The 19,484-nt window shown below is 44.3% G+C and overlaps 1 protein-coding gene across 5 annotated transcripts in view; it reads right to left on the reverse strand.

Moving 5' to 3' along the window:
• The window catches only part of LRP4 (LDL receptor related protein 4), a 163,138-nt gene that overhangs the window by 72,270 nt on the left and 71,384 nt on the right, over window positions 1-19,484 (reverse strand). For all 5 annotated transcript variants that reach the window (XM_033928224.1, XM_033928223.1, XM_033928221.1 and 2 more), the window contains exons 3-4: window positions 3,650-3,766; window positions 2,206-2,319 (exon numbers count right to left, since the gene is read on the reverse strand). In XM_033928224.1, the coding sequence (XP_033784115.1) occupies window positions 2,206-2,319; window positions 3,650-3,766 (231 nt within the window). The remainder of the gene's footprint in view (window positions 1-2,205; window positions 2,320-3,649; window positions 3,767-19,484) is intronic.

Below are 19,484 nucleotides of genomic sequence, written 5' to 3' on the forward strand. Positions count from 1 at the left end.
AATGTATGGAGGGTTATGCTCCAGCTAGGGTGACTTTGTTATTGATGTATTTTAACTAGTGCTGCCCGATTCAGGGAAAAGTTTTTCAGTTCGATTCAATTTGCTTTTCTCTCTTGATCAGGCGGTTTGGTTTTTTTCAAATGTCCTGGCAGGGTTTTTTTCTTGTAGCCTCTACCCCCCCCCACCCCGGCGCTGTGGTGTAAACAAAATAAGCAAACAAGCAAACTTTTCTTCTGGTAGGTGCTAGCTCACGCTCGCTTACGCCAGCATTGGCAGGATACACATTTCAAATCTGACATATCGTAATCACAAAATAAAAAATAAAATTATTTTTTCTACCTTTTGTTCTCTGGTCACTTTATTATTCAAATCATGTTGGTCCCAGGCTGTGGTTTCTGTTTGTCTTCTGTTAACTCGCTCACCAGGGTCTCCTGCCAATTTGACATTTTCTTCGTTCTCCATGCTCACTATCCATCTTTGCACCTTTCCTTCCACTGTCATATCCAACATTTCTGTTTCTTTCCTAATGTCTACCATCTCTCTCTCGCTGCCTTGCACACTGGGTCAAACCTCTCTATTCCCATCCATGCTGCATCTCTCCCTTCCTCCACTCCATTATCATGTGCAACATTTCTTTCTGCCTCCCCATGCACCATCTCTCCCTGCCCTCCACTCTATGTCCAACATTTCTCTCTCTCTCTTCTCCATGCATGCCTTCCTCCCCTCCAGCATATGCAAGATATCTCCCTCTCGCCCCCTTTTTACCTCTTTGTTGCATCGCTCCCTTCATCTCTTCCAACCCCAGGCCAACAATTCTTCCTCTCTCCCCCCATGTGCATCAGCTTTCCCATACCTCCCTTCCCCCCCCCCCCCCCCCCGTGCAGCATTTTTCCATCCCTCCCTCCTAATCCCATGCAACAGCCTTCCATCCTTCCTATCCACCTATGCAGCACTTCCCGACCGACCCTCCTCCCCCCCCCCCCCCCCCCGTCGTAAGACCTGACATACTTTTGGGCCTCCTAAAGCAGCAGCAGTGGTGGCAGAGGCTGCTCTGAACAAGCTGCTCGCAGCCTGCCTTGCCAGTGCTTCCCTCTGCTACATCATCATTGACATCATTGGTAATGCAGAAGAGGGAAGGCCCCGGCTGGGCAGGCCACAAGCACCCTGTTCAGAATGTTGCCTCTGCTGGCCGGCCACTGCTGTTGCTGCTGCTGCTGCTTTAGAAGGCCCGGAGGTATGTCAGCACTCACTGAATCGGTAAGTCCAATTTTTTTTTTTTTTTTTTGCATAATTGATTCAAACTGATTCACTGAAATGAATCGGCGAATCGATTCGAATCAGCAAATGGGGCTGCACTACTTTTAACAGGATGAGGTGGGAAATCACCTATTCAGGTAGAGCAGCTTTTGTCTGTGGTCCCAAATCTATGGGATACAACGCCTACAGAACTTAAAACAGGAAACATTTAACGTCGTGGTTAGTTCAGTGGTGAGGCTGTGAAAAGTGGGAATTGCTAATCTGTGTTCTGGGCTTGTGTGTTTTCATGATTCTGCTGCTGTATTGCGAGTACTGCAAATTGTTTTATGTGACTTTTGGGTGATTCTATTTAGGGTCCAAGGAAGCGGTTACAAATTTTTTAACGCCGGCACCCTAGCATGCATTATTCCTCAGAGCAAGGCCATGCTGTTAAGTTGCTGTATGGCCACGTATCTGTTTAACAAGGGTGCACAGTAACACTCAAAGAATGCATCAGAGGAATATGATATTTTATTGCATAAACATCAGATAAATAGATTTTATATATATATATTTTGAAAAAATCACCATGTCTGTCCCTCACAATCGGGAATCTTTTCGATTGATGGGCTGGCACAGTCCACGGGCTCCCCTTGGTTGCAATGATGGATTCCCGATTGTAAGGGACGGACATGGCAGACATGGTGATGTTTTAAAAGATGCAATAAAAAATCATATTCCTCTGATGCTTTCTTTGAGTGTTACCGTGCACCCTTGTTAAACAGATAAGTGGCAATACAGTTGCTGTTTTCAAGCTTAGTGTTGCATGGAGACCCTGGTCTACTAAGCAATTTCTGCTTCGATACAAAACAGAAGAGGTCCCTCAGCACCTCTGGTCTATTCTGAAGTACTAGAAAGTAGCAAAATTACATTCCCAGTACAATGTGCATAAGCTGGCCTGGTACCCACCACATTGCTCGTCGCTGTTATCGCCACAGTCGTTTTCACCATCACAGTGCCACAAGCTGCGGATACAGTATCCATTCTGACAGGGGAACTCGTCTTCCTCGCATTCCCGGGGGGCTAATAAGGGAAAAAAGGACGAAAACACAATCTTTTCCTCCTGGGTTATTTAATTTATTTTGTTTTTTTGCATTTAGCACACATCTTGTCATTGCTTGGCTAAAGTGAGTCACAATATTTCCCTGTCTCTATAGGGCTTATAATCTACAAAGAGAATTCTATAAGCCGACGCCTACATTTAGGTACTAATAGTGCACATATGTTACAAAAGTTTTGCATTTAGACGCATTAATGGCATCAGCAATTGAAAGTTATGCATGCTGGAAGGCAGTGGTGTAGCAAGGGTGACTGGCGCCCGAAGGGGGGGCATCCCCCACCCGCCCCTGCTGCACGTGCCCCCCTTCACCATAACTTTTTAACTTTGGCGCAAGCAGCAACAAAGTTGCTGCTCACGTCAGCTTCGGCGCTCTCTCTGACCTCCCGGAAGCAACGTCGGAGAGAGACCCCGAAGCCGACGCGGGCAGCAACTTTGTCACTGCTCGCGCCGAAGGTAAAACGGTATAGGGAAAGGGGCATGGATGCACACACGCAGCGGAGGGGGGAGAGTGGGAAGGAGGGCAGAGAGGAGGAGGGGTGTGTGGTTCATTAGTTTGCGACCTTATCGTGTGCACTGTTGCCAGGGGATTTTCTTCCTCCAATTTCTCTAAAACTGGTGAACGTGAATTGCAAACTAGGGAACCACTCATGTTTGTTTTGGCGAGAGACTTTGGACGGGGGGGGCAGAGTTGCCGAAACACTGTCAGTGCCGAGTCTATGCTGCTGACAAAATAAAGTTTGCTTGGATTGCTCAGTGCTGTATGGTTCATATCTTTTCCTCACAACTCTTGTATCTGAATTGTTCTCCCCATCGTAGAGGCCTCTCTGGCTTTTCTTTCCAGTGTGCTTATGGATGGTATACATCCACCACCAATGGTGAATTGATTTTTGCAGGTGTTGTAATTTGTTACTAACTCAGTTACCATATTTCTCACATATAGGCCGCCCCCTTGTGTAGGCCGCAGAAAATGCCGATTTGGGTTTTGAGAACTCTTAAAAAAGAAAAAAAAAAAAGCGAGGTACCCAAAAAGGACAAAATATAGAATAAGAAGGCCAGGGGATAGGCTATGCTGTTCTACATTAAAATAATCTCTTAATACTGGGCGGAGGACCGGGCTATGCCATTCTACTCCTGATAGCCCGATGGGACAAAGAGAAGGCAAAAAGGAATGCGAAACTTCAGAGGACAGAGGGATATGGAAGATATAATACACCGTGGATAAACATTCCATCAAGTTTCTGAGGTATTAAGAAGTCAATTCCTCTATATAAGCATCTTCCAGTCAGTACTCACGGCAATCTTGTTCATCTGAATCGTCCTCGCAGTCGTTGTCGCCATCACAGATCCAGGAGCGACGAATGCACTTCCCGTTATCACAGTGGAAGTCAAGAGGAGCACAGGTGGGTAGCACTGAAGCAGATAAAGGAGAAACAACATATGAAACATAGAAACATGATGGCCGATAAAGGCCAAATGGTATCACCAAAAGTTCCTCAGATCCACTGCGCATCCCCATCCAGAGACCACCCCAAATGCTTTCTTTCCTCCGTCCCTCATAAGACTACCCACAAGTCCCCCGTTCACTCCTCCCATCCCACAGACACCGGCACAACAAAGGTCCACGTCTTCTGACCTATAGGCACCATAAGCCTCCCCTCCCCTCCTCACTTTTTTCTGATACTCGTATCTCAGAGCCCACCAGAGGCGCCATCCCGGACTCTGATCTCACCAAAAATCACAAAACCCTTGCATTTGCAGCACTTCCCATTCCAGAGATCACCAGCAGCATCCCCAGCTCCTTCAGTCTTCCAGAAATCACCCAAAGCCTTTTTGCTGTTCCTCTCATGCCAGGCAGATAACCAGAAGGATAATCAGCTCGTCCTAGGGCACGGTGAGGTTTATACTCTATTCCCAATAAAATAAGAACATAAGAAGTTGCCACCACTGGGTCGGACCATTGGTCCATCGTGCCCAGCGGTCCGCTCTCGCGGCGGCCCATCAGGCCTATTGCCTGAGCAGTGGTCCCTATTTCTATAACCTACCTCTACTCCTATCCCTATAACCTACCTCTACTCCTATCTGTACCCCTCAATCCCTTTGTCCTCTAGGAACCTATCCAAACCTTCTATGACCTGTAATGTGGTTCCTGTTCATTTCTGTAACCTACCTCTTCTTTTTATATGATAATACTATGGAGCTGAAGGATGGTTTCTCTAAACTTTGCTAATATTACCGCTACCTCTCAATGCCTAATCAGAAAGCAGAGATTATTTGCCCTTTGTTCTTTAGAAAAGGCTGTCCTATTATTAGAAGCCCTGGTCCAATTAACCAGAGAGGAGAGCAAAGTAAAGTCTCATGCCACTGATCTGTTCATCCAACTGGACTTGGGCAAAAACCAAAAGTGGTTTCCCACTCATTCAGAATTGCCTGCTCCTTTTGTTCCCTTTCCTTTCTGGGACCTCATTTATTCTTCACCTTTTCTCAGGAATAAATGCCATTCTTTGCCCCTTTTGTTACTTAAAGATATACCCTCCAGTTCCCACATCCTGCTTGTTCCTTTTTCATTTCTGTCCCATTTTGGCACTTTGCCCATACCCTTTTCAGCTCCCAGGGACGGCCGAGGGGAGCTCACACCGAGAGTACTGCCTCTCCGCGCAGCGGGTTGATAATGTTCCCTTCCTGCATCTTTACCACATTTTGGATGTAAATCTGATGAGCTGTACAGATTCTTTTTTTTTAAATCTTTATTCCTTTTTATTTCTTTCAACAAGTGTACAGTATTATTACAATTAATTTACATAACACACTTGGCATTCTTAAACAATATTATTATACATGTTTTTATTCTCCCCCACCTCCCACCCTTTTCCATATCAATAAAATATTCCTTTCAAATTTATATATAATTATACATCCCTTTTTGATAATACAATTAATCTGACATGAAATCTGTCCCTCCCCCCATCCTTCTTCCTCAAACACTTTAAACATTTTATTATACCCAGTAATGCACAACAATAAATATCCCATCCTATTACATATATCTCCTTATTTTTCATAACAACATCTTTCCAATATTTTTCCCTCCCTATCCCTCCCATCCCATCCCATTTCTATATATTATCCCCTAAGGAAAAAGAATAAACTTTACTCGTTATAATATTCAATTAATGGCCTCCACACCTCTTGAACTCTTTTAAAATACCCCTTCTGTATCGCAAGAAATCTTTCCATCTTATACATATGACAAACTGAGTTCCACCAAAAATTACAATTCAATCTAGAACAGTCTTTCCAATTAGTTGTTATCTGTTGAATTCCCACTCCCGTAAGAATCAACAATAATTTATTGTTTGCTGCAGATATTTGGCTTTTGGCCCTCATACACATTCCAAAAATCACTGTGTCATAGGATAAAGCCACATGACTCTCCATCAACATATTAACTTGATCCCATATTGATATCCAAAATGCCTGAATACATGGACAATAAAATAAAAGATGGTCAATAAAATAAAAGATGGTCACTGTACAGATTCTTTGATTAAGTTCTTTCTTTAGGAGGGAGGATACAAGACAGTTGAATTTTCTTTCAAGTTTTTAGTTAGATACATTTTTAGCTTCTGTGACCCTCTTTTCCTAAGCAGTTAATGTGAGAATTAGCATGAGCTATTAGTGCATGCCCACACTAACAGTTAACACACGATAAATGACAAACATGAAATAGCATAGACTGGATCTTACACTTAACAGTTAACATATGATACCATACTACATGTTAACACAGAAGATAATCCACATACAAGAGTTGTGAGGAAAAGATGTGTTGAACCATTTTTTTTTTAAGAACATAAGAAGTTGCCTCCGCTGAGGCAGACCAGAGGTCCATCTCGCCCAGCGGCCCGCTCCCGCGGCGGCCCATCAGGCCTATTGCCTGAGCAGTGGTCCCTATTTCTATAACCTACCTCTACTCCTATCCCTATAACCTACCTCTACTCCTATCTGTACCCCTCAATCCCTTTGTCCTCTAGGAACCTATCCAAACCTTCTTTGAAGCCCTGTAACGTGCTCCTGCCTACCACAGCCTCCGGAAGCGCATTCCATGTATCCACCACCTTCTGGGTGAAAAAGAACTTCCTAGCATTTGTTCTAAACCTGTCCCCTTTCAATTTCTCCGAGTGCCCCCTTGTACTTGTCGTTCCCCATAATTTGAAAAATCTGTCCCTGTCTACTTTTTCTATGCCCTTCAGGATCTTGAAGGTTTCTATCATGTCTCCTCTAAGTCTCCGCTTCTCCATGTTTGGCAATCTTATGTTGTTGCTTTTATTCTAGGGACGGCTCTGGTAAGCCAAGTAGTTTTTGGTCATTTCAAACTTAAACGTGAATATATTGAGCTATGCAAAGTTGTGACTGCTCTTTATATTTCTGGGGAGAATCCTTGAAAAAGCGCTGTAGCAAAACGTGCCAGACTGAATCTCCCCAGACCATAGGCAAGAACAATTTGAAAAAGATAAAGTTTGAAATATTTATTTAAGCATTATTCATAAGAACATAAGAAACGCCTTCACCGGATCAGACCAAGGCCCATCTAGTCCGGCGATCCGCACACACGGAGGCCCATTTAGGTGCTCCTTGTTGGAGACCCGGATTTCCCGTATCCCTCAATATGATTTGCAAGAAGGTGTGCATCCAACTTGCGTTTGAAACCCGGAACAGTAGTCTCCGCCACAACCTCCTCCGAAAATCAACTCCCTATGTCAGGGGTGTCCAATGTCGGTCCTCGAGGGCCGCAGTCCAGTCGGGTTTTCAGGATTTCCCCAATGAATATACATGAGGTCTATTTGCATGCACTGCTTTCATTGTAGGCTAATAGATCTCATGCATATTCATTGGGGAAATCCTGAAAGCCCGACTGGATTGCGGCCCTCGAGGAGGGACTTTGACACCCCTGGTTTAATAGAATCAGTGCCAATATTGGTACATAGCTTTAGGCCAGGGGTGCCAAAGTCCCTCCTCGAGGGCCGCAGTCCAGTCGGATTTTCAGGATTTCCCCAATGAATATACATGAGGTCTATTTGCATGCACTGCTTTCATTGTATGCTAATAGATCTCATGCATATTCATTGGGGAAATCCTGAAAGCCCGACTGGATTGCGGCCGAGGAGGGACTTTGACACCCCTGGTTTAATAGAATCAGTGCCAATATTGGTACATAGCTTTAGGCCAGGGGTGCCAAAGTCCCTCCTCGAGGGCCGCAATACAGTCGGGTTTTCAGGATTTCCCCAATGAATATACATGAGGTCTATTTGCATGCACTGCTTTCATTGTATGCTAATAGATCTCATGCATATTCATTGGGGAAATCCTGAAAGCCCGACTGGATTGCGGCCCTCGAGGAGGGACTTTGACACCCCTGGTTTAATAGAATCAGTGCCAATATTGGTACATAGCTTTAGGCCAGGGGTGCCAAAGTTCCTCCTCGAGGGCCGCAGTCCAGTCGGATTTTCAGGATTTCCCCAATGAATATACATGAGGTCTATTTGCATGCACTGCTTTCATTGTATGCTAATAGATCTCATGCATATTCATTGGGGAAATCCTGAAAGCCCGACTGGATTGCGGCCCTCGAGGAGGGACTTTGACACCCCTGGTTTAATAGAATCAGTGCCAATATTGGTACATAGCTTTAGGCCAGGGGTGCCAAAGTCCCTCCTCGAGGGCTGCAGTCCAGTCGGATTTTCAGGATTTCCCCAATGAATATACATGAGGTCTATTTGCATGCACTGCTTTCATTGTATGCTAATAGATCTCATGCATATTCATTGGGGAAATCCTGAAAGCCCGACTGGATTGCGGCCCTCGAGGACCGACATTGGACACCCCTGCCCCTATGTGAACCAGATATAAAGCTCTTATTCTGTCAACTTAGAAGTAATCCTGCCACAACAACCTCTAGACTTCAAAAGTCCAGGAATTTATATCTAATGTGGCATTACTGCTTGGTGATGTCAACCTACCATTAGAAAACAATCTAAATGAGGATGTTAAGGAACTTAATCAATACAGGCAATCCCCGGGTTAAGAACGGGTTCTGTATTGAAAAAAAACCACATAGAATATTGGATCGATGATGATTAGACACATAAAGCTAAACTGCTATGAGATATATTGAACGGTGAGGGGTGTCGCTGAGATCTGAAAGAGAACCTAATTATTGCATTAATAGTATAAAAAACACGGAAGTTTATATCATCAAATACTTGAAATGCTGAAGGGAATCTAGTTTATAAAATAATAAAAATTTTAATATTTAGGGTGGACTTTTGCTAGTTGCTTTTAATTCTGGCACCATTTTCATTGATTTCACAACACGTGTTGCATTTTTAGCCATTTGGGGGGGGTCCTTTTACTAAGGCGCGCGCTAGTGCGTCTTAGCACGCGCTAAATATTAGCATGCTAATGTGTCCATTATATCCTAGTGCGCCTTAGTAAAAAGACCCTTTTTGATGTTTTTATAGTTAAGGGTCCTTTTACTAAGGTGAGCTAACCAATTTAGTGCATGCTAATACACCCATTATATTCTATTGCATTTATTACATTCTCTTCCAGATCTCAGCGACACCCCTCACCGCTCAATATATCTCATAGCAGTTTAGCTTTATGTGTCTAATCATCATAGATCCAATATTCTATATGGGGGGGGGGGTTCCCAATAGTTTAACTTTTCATAAGGTGTATAATGCTTAAATAAATATTTCAAACTTTATCTTTTCAAATTGTTCTTGTCTATGGTCTGGGGAGATTCAATCTGACATGTTTCGCTAAAGCTCTTTTTCAAGAATTAATTGGTTAGCATGCCTTAGAAAAAGGAGCCCTGGGTTTATCATTCCACTTAAGTTATGTAGGGTGCTCACCTAGTTTGCCTTTTGCAATATTGTTTACTGTTGGTTTTCCTTCATTCATTCACATATTTTGCATGTTTGACAATCTTATGACTTTTCTACATTTCATCCTTCATATTTCTTGTTTTTATTTATTATTTTTTTAAATAAAAATATTGCTTATTATGTTTGATATGTGTGTATATGCATATTTATTTTCATAAAAGCATTTCTTATGGTGTTTGATATGTGCTTATATGAATATTTAATTTTTTTTCTAAAAGCATTTCTTATAGTGTTTGATATCTGTGTATTTGTATATCGATTGGTTTAATTTTTATGTTCTTTTGTGATACATTAGACTCTTGACAAAAGCAGAATTGCTGAAACACTGTCATTGTTGAGTCTATGCGGCTGACAAAAATAAAGCTTGCTTTGGATTGCCCACTGCTGTACAGTTGACATCTTTTCCTCACGACTCTTGTGTCCGGATTGTTCTTCCCATCGTAGAGACCTCTCTGGCTTTTCTCTCTGATGTGAACACAGAAGATAACACAGAGCAGTTAACACTACCTTATTTGGCAATTTCACCCCTATCGGTAGTACCACTAGACTACCACAGGAGGTGCTATTCTGAACCCAGGCACTCAACAGAGCAGGAGCAGCTGTGGATTGCTCTTGCTTCCCACTGAACCACCAAGGAGACTTCCAGTCAGTAGCATAGTAAGGGGGGGTGCGGTCCACCCCGGCACGGTCTTCCTAAGGGCTAATCTCCTTGCCGCGCGCAAGTGTCTCATGCTTTCTCCTGTACCTTTTTTAGTTCCCCAGCGCAAGGTTGCTGCCTGCATTGGCACACTCTCTGACATCACTTCCAGGACCCGAGCCTAGGAAGTGACATCATTTCTTTAATAAGACATTAACTATTTTTTTTGGAGGCCCTCCAAGTACCTACAAGTCCAAAATGTGGCCCTGCAAAGGGTTTGAGTTTGAGACCACTGTCCTAAGTGGAGTTTGGGGCGGGTTACAGCAGATATTCAAAGAACATAATCCTTAAAATAACAAATCAACGGAGTAATGGCAATCAGTGTGGTGGCACAATCATCAGTCAGTATAGCAAGAACAACGGTCGGTGCAATGTTAGTGACGGACTATTTCTTAGCCTTATACTCCGGAGTAGGGGTGCCAAAGTCCCTCCTGGAGGGCCGCAATCCAGTCAGGTTTTCAGGATTTCCCCAATGACTACACATGAGATCTATTAGCATACCATGAAAGCAGCGCACGCAAATCCTGAAAACCCGACTGGATTGCGGCCCTCCAGGAGGGACTTTGACACCCCTGCTCTGGAGGGAGAGAGAGACATTTTTATTAGGAGCAAAAGTTAGGCTACTGATGCACAGAAACCTGACCGCAGTTTTATAAAAATACTTCTAAAGGGGGCACTTTAGCAGGTGTATAGGCAGGTGTTGAAAGAATTCCCCTTGGCAAGAAAACTCTTTTGGTACTGCTTGATACAAGGATGCCCTGTACACCTGCAGCTGCTTGCCTCCTGAACCGTGTGCAGACAGATTGGAGAGTTTTTCTTATGCAAAGAAATCTTCCCTTCACAAGAGGGTCTTGGGGAAATAAGCAGTGATTAAAAAAAGAAGGGAATTTCTAATGTTGAAACCAGGTGTGACCCAGATTGAGGGGGTTTATTTTTCCTTAGATATCCCTGTAAATGTGTAGTAAGGTATCATACTTTGAAATATGTTTTCTTTGAACCGGCTCATTTGACGGTTTTCCTTTCGATGAAGCGCCTTGAAAATGGAGAAACATCTGTGTCCAAGAAATAATTAGCTCCTTTTCAGTATCAGATAATGTGTTTTTGTTTGGTTGCCTTTTTGTACTTTAATCACTCTGATTCTTAAGTCTTGGATCCTAATTTTGAGGACTAGTGTGCGATTAAGTTGAGAATTATTTTCTATTACTGTTAGGTTTATTTTCTGGATTGAAAGTAACTTTAATATTATGTTTTCTTAATGATATGCTTGTTAGATAATGTGAAAATCTTTAAATTAAAAAATTAAAAAAAGAAACTGAATTAAACCCCCCCCTGAGTTTTAGATACTTTTACACATAGGCAACAGAATGCTTTTTTTTTGTTGGAGGAGGGCAAAGGCTCTCTGCCGTTAGCCTCAGCAGGATCCTATGGCAGAACCTCTCTGTCCAGCTCCCAACTCCCCCTGGTCGCAGCAGGCCTGCCCCGGAAGTCTTTGTTCTGCAGCAAAGCGGCGCTGCGGCTGCCCAAAATATGAAGTCCTTCTATATGTAATACAACTGAGCCATTGTGACATCACTGATGAGGTTGGCTCTCAGGCATTGGTAGAATGAGGCATAATGACATCACAATATCAGTTCTGGCTGCCAGGGACTGAAATTCTTCACCCTAATGGGGGGACGTCATTGACGTGGGCTACAATTAAGATGTGTTATTTTTTTGCTACTAACGCATTCGATTATATCACAGTCTCCTATTATTAGACTGGGGTTAATAGTGAAATAACACCTCGTTGATCGTGTCCCGCTCTTTATGCAGTCTGTTTCGAAATTCTCTAAGTTATCCTCAGTAAAAGTTTTTCTACCTGGCAAGCGTTTCAGTATTTTGTCCCGTTGACAATAAGAGGCCTTTTTCACTAGGCTGCGTTAAGCGCTTAATGTGCGTCCAATAACTGCTAGAACTGAACCATGTTAAAAGGCTTCGTGGTATTTTTCTAGTTTGTGTGCCATAAGCTGCATTAAGTACTTTTTGTGTTAGGAGACATGTCGTGGATAGAGAATACTCAAACAGGATATGATTGTCTCGATTGTTTGGGCTCAGATAGTGCTAATAAGTAAATCCAAGTTCCATGAAAGTATTGTGGTGCAACTTATACACTCTTGTATGGACCTTCAGACTACCTATAGGGTACATACCCCAGGCAATAATGCTCTTCGTCAGTCCAATTTTATTTATTCATAATTTATTTAATTTTTATTTTTTATATTTAAGGTCATTTTAAAACCAACAACACATCACTTAGCTGTAGGGGTGAAGATTGAAGAGTATCACTATAAGTTACAGCTAAAAACACACCTGTTCCTAAAGTATCTAGACAACTGATCCTCTCTTCTCTCTCCCCTCTATAGCGATTAACTTGTTCTATTGATCACTCTCTCCTCAAAAATGGATTTCCTGTCCTATTAACCCTCTTTCTTCCTCCCCTCGTAAAGTCAATCAATTTGTACCTTTGCTTAATCTTTGTAAACCGCATAGAACTTCACGGTATTGCGGTATATAAGCTATTATTATTATTATTATTATTATTGCCTGGGGTATGTACCCTATAGGTAGTCTGAAGGTCCATACAAAGAGTGTATAAGTTGCATCACAATACTTTCATGCAACTTGGATTTACTTATTAGTACTATCTGAGCCTAAACAATCGAGACAATCATATCCTGTTTGAGGACCTCAAAGATACGACTGAGGCATTTGTTTTGCTTTGAGAATGTGGATAGAGAATAGGCATGGAAGGCATTATGCGATTAGCTCCTGCAAATTGCCACTTTTGCAGTTGGCGTGCTTCTGGCTAATTCCAAGCACAGTGCTGAATGCTATCTGCAAATTTAATGCTAGGTACGCCAAGCCCCCTCCCCCCCCCCCAACAGTTGCCACGTCAAATTTGCAGCTACTGCATGTGAAAATACTGCAACAAGCCACGTTAACAGCAGAATTTAGCACGGCCTAGTAAAAAGGGGCCTGCCCAAGTTCCCATTATTCAGAATTATACGAAAGCAAAATGTTATCTTTTGTAGAGGTTTGCGAACTAAGGTGGATATGCACAACACTTAACACACGAGAAGGCCCATTTTGTACAGAAATGTTGAGGGAGGAATTGAGATGTCCAGGTCAGGATGTGCACTACTACTGGTCGGCAGTGGCGTAATAAGAATGAGCGGTGCCCCTCCCCCACACTCTTCCCTGCCCCCCTTACCTTCCCCCCGCACCTTTTTAACTTCTCTGGCGTGAGCAGCATGCCCATGTCGGGATCCCAAAAACTCGACTGGCCTCCAGGACAGGGTTGGGAACTATTGGTCTAATAAGCCCTGTTTTTCCAGGTTTCCATCATTGCATCCCTGTGCTAGTCAGTAGTGAGACAGTTACATGCCACCACATTCACTAGGTATATCAATATCAGTGAGGATACCAATTGGAGTGGCGGAGTGGCCTAGTGGTTAGGGCTGTAGCCTCAGAACCCTGAGGTTGCAGGTTCAAGGCCATTGCTGCTCCTTGTGACCCCAGGCAAGTCACTTAACACCACACACAAAAAAAGAGTCCAATAGGACGAGATCTCCCAGGTACCGAACAGCAGAGAAAACAGTGGAAATGGACAATGAGCGTGGTATGAAGTAAAGCCTTGTTTATTTCAATCCAGGACGTACAGTAACATGGACCCGACACGGTACCGTGTTTCGGCGAACATAAGCACCTAGGGTCACGGCAACACAGAATTCATAGAGCAAAAACAGCTTCTTTGTCGATGCGTAGATCTCAGCCAAGCAGCGTGCCTGGATGTTGACGTCCAGGGGTATGCTGGGGCCACTTCCTCCTACTCCTGAGTTTTATTGCACGTTGTGTGAAGAAATCTTTTCTCCGGTTGGTTTCAAATCTACTACTCTCCCAAAAAAAAAGAGCAGTCCACTTGCTTGCCTATCTTTGCAACAGCTTTGGGCGCCTAGGCACCTTCCCATTCAAGGATGGTATCAAAATATTGAAGGGAATCGACTTGGTAGAGAAAGAGATACGGACGATACAAAACTATTTAGTGGAGCTGGGACTAAAGAGGAATGTGAAGAATTGCAAAGGGACTTGAACAAATTGGAGGAATGGGCGGCGAGATGGCAGATGAAGTTCAACGTTGAGAAATGTAAAGTATTGCATGTTGGAAACAGAAACCCGAGGTACAACTATACGATGGGAGGGATATTATTGAATGAGAGCAACCAAGAAAGGGACTTGGGGGTAATGGTGGACATGACAATGAAGCCGACGGCACAGTGCGCAACAGCCGCTAAGAAAGCAAATAGAATGCTAGGCATAATCAAGAAGGGTATTACAACAAGGACAAAAGAAGTTATCCTGCCATTGTATCGGGCGATGGTGCGCCCGCATCTGGAATACTGCGTCCAATATTGGTCTCCGTACCTTAGGAAGGATATGGCGTTACTCGAGAGGGTTCAGAGGAGAGCGACACGCTTGATAAAAGGGATGGAAAACCTCTCATACGCTGAGAGATTGGAGAAACTGGGTCTCTTTTCCCTGGAGAAGAGGAGACTTAGAGGGGATATGATAGAGACTTATAAGATCATGAAGGGCATAGAGAGAGTAGAGAAGAACAGATTCTTCAAACTTTCGAAAAATAAAAGAACAAGAGGACACTTGGAAAAGTTGAAAGGGGACAGATTTAAAACGAATGCTAGGAAGTTCTTCTTTACCCAACGAGTGGTGGACACCTGGAATGCACTTCCAGAGGGCGTAATAGGGCAGAGTACAGTACAGGGGTTTAAGAAAGGATTGGACATTTTCCTGCTGGAAAAGGGGATAGAAGGGTATAGATAGAGGATTACTGCACAGGTCCTGGACCTGTTGGGCCACCGCGTGTGCGGACTGCTGGGCACGATGGACCTCTGGTCTGACCCAGCAGAGGCATTGCTTATGTTCTTATGTTCTTATGAGAGACTGTTCAACCTCTCCAAGATGAAGAGAACGAGAGGGCGCTCGCTGAAGTTAGAAGGGAAAAGATTCCGTACAAACGTTAGGAAGTTCTTCTTCACCCAGAGAGTGGTGGAGGTCTGGAACGCTCTCCTGGAGGCTGTTATAGGGGAAAACATCCTCCAGGGATTCAAGATAAGGTTGGATAAGCTCCTACTGGAACAGAACATACGCAGATAAGGCTAGATTCAAATAGGGCACTGGTCTTTGACCCAAGGGCCACCGCGTGAGCGGACTAATGGGCAATTCTTATGTTCTTAGGTCCCAGATTTGTTAAGCCAATGGTATTGTTGGAGGGTAAATTCATGGTAGAGTGGGACACCTGAACCTGTGGAGTTGTACTCAATAAACGAAGGTGTCTTTGGGGCTGAGCTTTCAGCATCCCCAGGTACCATGACTGGAAATAGCTACTAACACAGAGTTTTGGCAACATTGTGGCCAACTATTTATGATTTAATAAGTCTTCCAGATGTTACATATTGACGCAAAAGTGTTCCAGAACAAGGTGGCTGCTGAGCAGAGCGATACTCAAGTTAACAATGCTGACAGGAGACATTAGTGCTGACAGTTTGAAGCCAAAAATGAGAGAGAGAAGGAATTTTTCAGAGCTTTAATTGCTAAAGATAATTTGATGACAGACAGAAGGTTGGAAGCTATTCAGAATAATACTTGTCGAAAGAAAGTTCAAATGATTATATTTTCACAAGTGAATGACATTTTGTATGGGTGTGCACAGAGAAAAGAATGTATATTTTTGGTTCATTTGATCTCAAACCCACCCACCCCCCTCTCTCTATTTTCAGACTCTTTTAGGATTCAATTCCTACATTTGATTTAAATAGGGAATGAGACCTATATACAGCTTTTTTTGTGGTTTTATGTATCTACAGGTACTTCATTTTGTACCCAGGACAATGGAGGAGGAAGTGACTTGCCCAGCACTGGGATTTGATCGCACAACTTCAGGCTACTGAAGTAGCCAAACTACCACTAGGGCAAACATGGGCAACTCCAGTCCTCGAGGGCCGGAATCCAATCGGGTTTTCAGGATTTCCCCCAATGAATATGCATTGAGAGCAGTGCATGCAAATAGATCTCATGCGTAGTCATTGGGGAAATCCTGAAAACCCGATTGGATCCCGGCCCTCGAGGACCGGAGTTGCCCATGTCTGCACTAGGGCCACTCCTCACCTAACAAGTCAATTGGCTTTATGTTCAACTTTTTCTTTTTTTATGCAGCCCGTATGGTAACACGGGGCTGGGAGGCCTGTGTGTTGCACGTGGAAACAAGCAGGCAATGGGAGGAGGGGGAGCGAGCGTTAGAAGAGAGGTAGGTAGCGGATTGGGCAGGGGAGTTTTTCCCGCTGTAAGCGTGGGTAGGCGATTGGTGGAAGGCAGGGAGGGATGGCGCGGGGACGAGGTCTTAAAGCCGGGACCTTGGCGGACTCGGCTCCTTCCAGGGAGACTTTTTCCCACCTGCCCGTGTTGTCTGGTGGTGATGGTAGCTTGGGAGGGCGGGTCTCCCGAGCTACTGGGTTCTGGGGGCTCATCCGGCGATGAGCGGTGAGCCGGCTGGGAGCCGTGCCTGGGGAGTCAGGTGACCTGGTTAAAGGGGCAAGGGGTCATGCCACCCCTCAGACTCTTGCTGTATGTGGCGGGGTCGAGGGCAATATCTTGCAATGTACACCTGGTAGCTTGGGAGGAGCTTGGTGATGTTGTTACTTTATGATTAATTTGTTAATGGATGTTTAATATTTGCAATGTTATGTTAAGTTATTTGGTTTATTATTATTGATCAATAAATAGAGCTGCGGATATATTCCATATCTGAGTGTCTGTTAAATTCTTATTTAAAAGGGCAACGGGTAGGGGCGGGGGGTGGTTTAAGGGTGACAACAGGGACTATCCAGATCCCGCTGTTAATCATTTTTATTGAGGAATTTAAGGAAACGGGTAATAATAAACGTGGCATAACAACTTACAACCAATAAAATGGAATAATAGCAGACCGTATCAGAGGATGCAGCCTCGCAATCATAACAGACGATGAACAATACAGAGCGGTAAGGATCACGATCGCTCATCCAAACATACAAAAAAGCAGCATACAACAATATACAACCCGATCCCTCCCAATTCCTTATTTTTCCACTTTATATCCCCAAACCTCGCTGGCCCGCAAACCCAGATTTTTTCTTTCTATTGTCTTTGGAGTTTGACTTCCCCTCCCCGTTTTTGTGGATTTCTGCTTGCGCTATGCTTTTCTTTTCCTTCTTTATTTCGACGTACTTCTCTTGGGCCTCCCGCACACACCCGTCTCTCGCCTCTTCAATCCGTTCAAAATTCTGCTGCATGACTCGTATTCCGTGAGAGCTGCTCTTCTCGCATTACCCCTCTCCTCGAGTCTCTTCATTGGCTCCCCGTCCATTTCCAAATACAGTTTAAGCTCTTCTTGCTGACTTACAAGTGCATTCGCTCTGAAGCCCCCTCCCTCCCCCTCGATATCTCTCCTTACTTATCTCCCCCCCCCCATGCTCCTGTGATCTCTGCTCATTGGGCAAGCCCCTCTTATCTGTACCCTTCTCTTCCACTACCAGCTTCAGACTCCGTCCCTTCTTTTTTGCAGCGCCGTATGCCTGGAACAGGCTGCCTGAATCAATACATCGTGCTCCGTCCCTAGCAGTGTTCAAATCCAAGCTAAAAGCCCACTTTTTAAAATCTGTTTTCAATTCCCACTCACTGCTGTCAGATATCTATACCCACTATATCAATGAAAGCAGTGCATGCAAATAGATCTCATGCATATTCATTGGGGAAATCCTGAAAACCCGACTGGATTGCGGCCCTCGAGGAGGGACTTTGACACCCCTGCACTATATCATTTCCTCTACCATAATCTCCCCAATCCTGTAATGTCCTGTCTAAATTAGATTGCAAACTCATCTGAGCAGGGACTGTCTATTGTATGTTAAAATATACAGCACTGCGTACGCCATTTCAGCGCTATAGAAATAATAAATAGTAGTACTTTATGATATGACATATATGTATATTTTTAACCTAAAAAATGAAGTTTACTAAATGAAAAGTTAAAAAAAAAAAAAAAGACACCAACTGGGACAATGGCAAATTTTCTGCTGGGGGAAAGAGTTGTAGCCTAAAGCAGTAGGAACGTTAAGAAAATGGTTAGCCTGGACTAGAGAATGACACGGTGACAAAATTCATCACCGTTCCCGTCCCCGCGGATAACCGCGGGAAATAATCCCATGTCATTTTCTAGTGTCTATTTCAATCTCGGTCCTTCTACACCAGCATTCTTCAAAGCAAAGCTTGCGGGTCAGTGGTTGTGGCCATTCATACTCTGATTCTTATGTGAGCCAAGGATAATGAAGCCATTGTGACATCACTGCTGAGGGCTCTTAGGCACTGGTGGAATGAGGCATTATGACATCACAATATCTGCTCTGGATACCAGAGACTGTCATTCTTCAGTGTCTGTTTCAACCTCAGTCCTTCTACACCAGCATTCTTCAGAGCAAAGCTTGCGGGTCGGTGGTTGTGGCCATTCATACTCTGATTCTTCCCTCTTTCCTTAAAGAATGGCATGAAGATGGTTTCCCGCAGTTATCCGCGGGGACGGGAACGGTGATGAATTTTGTCACCGTGTCATTCTCTAGCCTGGACTTCTGGGGTCACTAAGAAGGGATCAGCCACTGTGTATAGGTCCCACAAGACAAGGCAACCTGCAAGACACACACACACAGCGCCTCTCAGATCCCAACACAAAGGGGTCTTTGAACCAGTATCCATCTCCCCTTTCTGACCACAAGACAGTACAACTGGAAGCCTCTGCGTTTTCCCACAGACATAGAAGCGAATTACGGCACATCGTGGTACATCTTCCCCTCAGACATACCAGGAAGAGCCAAGATCATCTACTCAGATTCACAGAGAGCCAGTGACTCGACGTGAGGAGAACATCGAGTCTGTTCAGGCATCAGAACTAACGATGGTTTCAGGAATGTGGTCAAGAATGACACTCCTTTCCCTCCGCGTATTTATCCCCTTACTCCGGTGCCCTGCAAACTTTCTCGAGCTGCGGCACACTAAACGTAGCGGCGGCGGCTTGAGGCATCCGGAAGTATGCATGATGTCATCACGTCGATCTCCGCCCATGTGTGAAGGCCCTTCAGACGGTCCCTGAGATGCCAAATAGGGGTGCCAGAAGGGAAGAGAGCCGGAGAGAAGGGGAGGCATTGGCATCAGCTGACTGTCTACAGGATATGCCTCTCGCCACGAGAGGCATGACCTGTAGACAGTCAGCCAGCGCCAATGCCTCTCCTCCTCCCCAGTGTGGAGGCACTGGCGCTGGCTGACACACAGTGGAGGCACACAGTTTGCGATGCACTGCCTTACTCGCAGAGCCAGAGTTGATCATATAACATGGCATCATCAG

Source organism: Geotrypetes seraphini, chromosome 19 (genome assembly GCF_902459505.1).
Source record: "Geotrypetes seraphini chromosome 19, aGeoSer1.1, whole genome shotgun sequence".
In the NCBI taxonomy this organism is placed as follows: Eukaryota; Metazoa; Chordata; class Amphibia; order Gymnophiona; family Dermophiidae; genus Geotrypetes; species Geotrypetes seraphini.